This window comes from Echinops telfairi, unplaced genomic scaffold (assembly GCF_000313985.2).
Source record: "Echinops telfairi isolate 266 unplaced genomic scaffold, ASM31398v2 ScPeMD7_7469;HRSCAF=8507_1, whole genome shotgun sequence".
NCBI classification, from domain to species: domain Eukaryota; kingdom Metazoa; phylum Chordata; class Mammalia; order Afrosoricida; family Tenrecidae; genus Echinops; species Echinops telfairi.
In genome coordinates, this window is record NW_022111373.1 from 52,296,216 (window position 1) to 52,299,599 (window position 3,384).

Sequence of the window (3,384 nt, forward strand, 5' to 3'; positions counted from 1 at the left end):
AGAAGTCAGGCAGAAGAGGGGGGTTAGCCCTCAGTGTGCTCCATTCCAGTTCCCCAGAGGCTGTGGTTGCATGAGGGGTCTTCAGACAAGTCAGAGCTGGGCTCTGGATGGTGATCGATCCTAGCAACATGAGTTTCCCGTCCTGTGACAAAAGCAAGTCACGTAGCTTCTTTAAGTTTCGGTTTGCTCATTGTTAACATGGTCCTATTAATAGTCTCTGTGTCTCAATAAAGATGAAATGATATGTTATAAAAAAAAAAAAAGAGCCCCCAATAAAATGGTCGTTTAATAAAAAAAATCAGCAGAAATGTAGGGGATTTATTTCAGGAGACAGGGAAGTCAGCGTGGCCTGGCAACCAGAAAAGAATAGGAAAGAGAGGTTCATATTTTTAAGATTGCTTAAAGAATGTCCCTTCTGAAGACAAATAATTTCTGAGGTTACAGTTCTCATTCATGTATTTTAATCTATTGCTGAGTCATTACAGACAATACATTTTAATTAAGACTTGTAATGTAGACTTACTTGTCAATATATTCAACTAGATCTGTAGAATTCCTGGTTGACATTCTGTCTGGAGATAATCTTACCTAAAACAAAGGTCATGGATTTAAAATATATTGTCTGCTGCTTTACAAGGAAATCTTATGTATTCTTTCCTTATATACATGTTTCTAATTTTAAACAACATATCCACTGCACCTCATACAACCACCAGTCCAATTAATCTTGAGGATGCCCCATTTATGTTATTGATGAAAATGAAATTAAGTTCTCCGACAACCCTGGAGAGTTGCACTTCATGGATATGGTATCCTTTGTGGAAAAGTCAAATTCATAGATTATTCCTTGATAACTTTTAATGAAATGTCCAATGATTATTGACTGAACCACTAAAGTAGTACTGGAAGAGTAAATTATTCCTGACATTCTGATTCCTAAGGAGGAGAGTCAGCTAATTTCCAAAATAAAGGCCCAAACTGGATAGAAACCTGGATGAGAGATTACTATAAGTCAAACCCCTTTAATATATTCACCTTTTTTTGCATATGCTGAAAATGCATTAAACTTCCTTTTTAATATTTTTAGTATAAAACCAGAATACAGTCATATCCTAATTTTAATAGCCTGACATTGTACTAGGTTCAGACGGGAGAGTATAAATGATATTCTACCCGCTAACATTGTGAACAAATATGCTCATAGGTTAATTTGTACTTGGCTTGGGTTATTGTATACTAGAATGGTAGACAGAGTCAGTAAATATCCATGGGCAGAAATCATTCCTTTTGCTAATGCCCAAGGAACTGTCACTTCTTATTTTAAGACCTAAGAAACCAAGTTTTCTTCTACCAATCAAGCTTGGAAAACGGTGAGTCTGTTATCAAGGCTGCTGATAAACAAGACCTAGCCATTGTCAGGCTCCCAAACACGGTCTCCTTGGTGACTGGCAACCTGAAGAGGCTAGCCTGGTGCCCAGGATGGAGCCAGCGGCCGCTCTGAGTGCTGCAGGCCCTCTTTTTCCATTGCTGAGTGAATTTTAAGCCCAATCTCCTCTTTTGCTCTGAGTTTACAGTGTTGACTGCAACCCCTATTGACCCTGTAGTACAGAATAAAAGTGCTCCGTAGGGTTTTTGAAACTGAACATCAAAAAAGAAACTGAACATCGATGCAGGATTAGACAGCCTCATCTTTCTCCCACGGTGCAGCTCATAGGTTTGAATCACCAGCCTTGCGGTTAGCAGCTGAATGCTTAACTGTGCTATCATGGGTCCTTAATCTTATCTTAGCAAGATTGATAAGTTGATCCACTGAGCCTTCATTGTGGAAACTAACTGTATTTCCAAGGATTTGATTGGCCTTCTGCACTGGTTCCTGGTTTCGCTGCAGGTTCGTGCTGGGACAGTTCTGAGCCCCGAGCTTCCCACCTGCTTCATGCCAGCTCATCCCTCCCCATCTGTCCACCATTCATCCCTCCTGGCTTGGGGAAATCCGATCTTGATATTACTTAGTGACTGGGAGGTCCCTGCCTCGATGGCAACTGGCAGCACCCCCCCCTCCAGCCACATGCATTTGTGGAATATGATGAGTGGTGGGTCTCAATCACAGTATGATGGGATTTCTCTCTCCATTTCTCCTTCTGAACTATAACAATTAGATATAGATCTGCTTGGCTTTTATTTAAAATGTTTATGTTTGATTGGAAGACCATAAGGACTGTTCTCCTAAAAGCACACCCGCAACACACTCTTAAAAGTGACAAATGTGAAGCTTGATGCTGAAGGAAAATTTAGAAAAAGTAAAAGAAATAGAAAAGGCAAAAACAAAATCTCGCTAAAAAGTCTTACAACCTAAAGGTTGTAATATATTTCCTCTTTTTTCTTTGTATTTTCGTGTACTTTTGATGCACTGTATTTAAAATTTTACATCTTTGATAATCGAATATAGGAACCAGTTTTGAGTTATTCACCTTTTAATTTTTTTTTAACTGTTTCACTAACAAAATTGCCCCACAGGCAACTTGATGGTATTGAAGGACCCATCTGTTATTTCAGGACGTTTTTACCTGCCCTAGTTTCCACCTGGTCTATAATAACACTTCTAAATGTCAGTCACGGCTTTAAGGACAATAAAACACCTTCCTGCACATGATGTGATTTCATTCTTCCCAAAACACTCTGTTTACTTTGAGGATGGCGTTAGTTACTTTACCTAGAAATCTTTCCTTATTACAGAAATAATGTAATATACTCAATTTAAGGTGAGAGATTTGAGGAACGGAGACAAAAAACAAAGTTGCTCACGATTGTGTAGATAATAGTGACAATAATCATTATTGATTGCCATTTTTCTACCCGCTAAATGCTTTACGTTACCTCAGCGACTCATTTCAACCTCAGGTCAACTGTGTATGATAGGCCTAATTAGCTCCATTTTAGAGAAAAGGAACAGAGAGGGTAAGTCAGTGTCCAAAACTGCACAGCCAAGACACTAAAGATCAGACCTTGATGCTAAATTCGCTTTCTGTGGCTCCTTCCATAGTAATATGGTAAGGCTCGATCAAGCTCACGAAACAAAGCCGGAGGGCTGTGCTTGCTCTCATTGTTCTTTTTAATTGCTGGAGAAGGTAGGGTAAGCCCTCATAAATGACAGGTTTCTATTCCGTGTTCCCCTTTCCATATGAGACTAAGTCTGCCCTTGAGTCTGCTGGGACGCCTTTCGAATCCCCAGCAAGCAACAACAACATAGCGTTGCCAAGCCTTCGCTCATCATCTCTGGCCACATCTTAAAAGGCAGTCCAAGGAAGGTGTGCTACACCTGGAGACCCTTGTCCTGTCCAGCTGACGCCAGCAGCAGCCACAGTCACCAAGTCACAACACACAGGA

General features: G+C 40.2%; 1 protein-coding gene across 1 annotated transcript in view; it reads right to left on the reverse strand.

Annotated features, from left to right (window-relative positions):
• Positions 1-579, reverse strand: part of FAM81B (family with sequence similarity 81 member B) — a 67,929-nt gene extending 67,350 nt beyond the window's left edge. Inside the window, exon 1 of the mRNA XM_004703642.2 lies at positions 524-579. Within this exon, the coding sequence (XP_004703699.2) occupies positions 524-567 (44 nt within the window). The 5' untranslated portion in view covers positions 568-579. The remainder of the gene's footprint in view (positions 1-523) is intronic.
• Between the last annotated feature and the right edge of the window lie 2,805 nt (positions 580-3,384).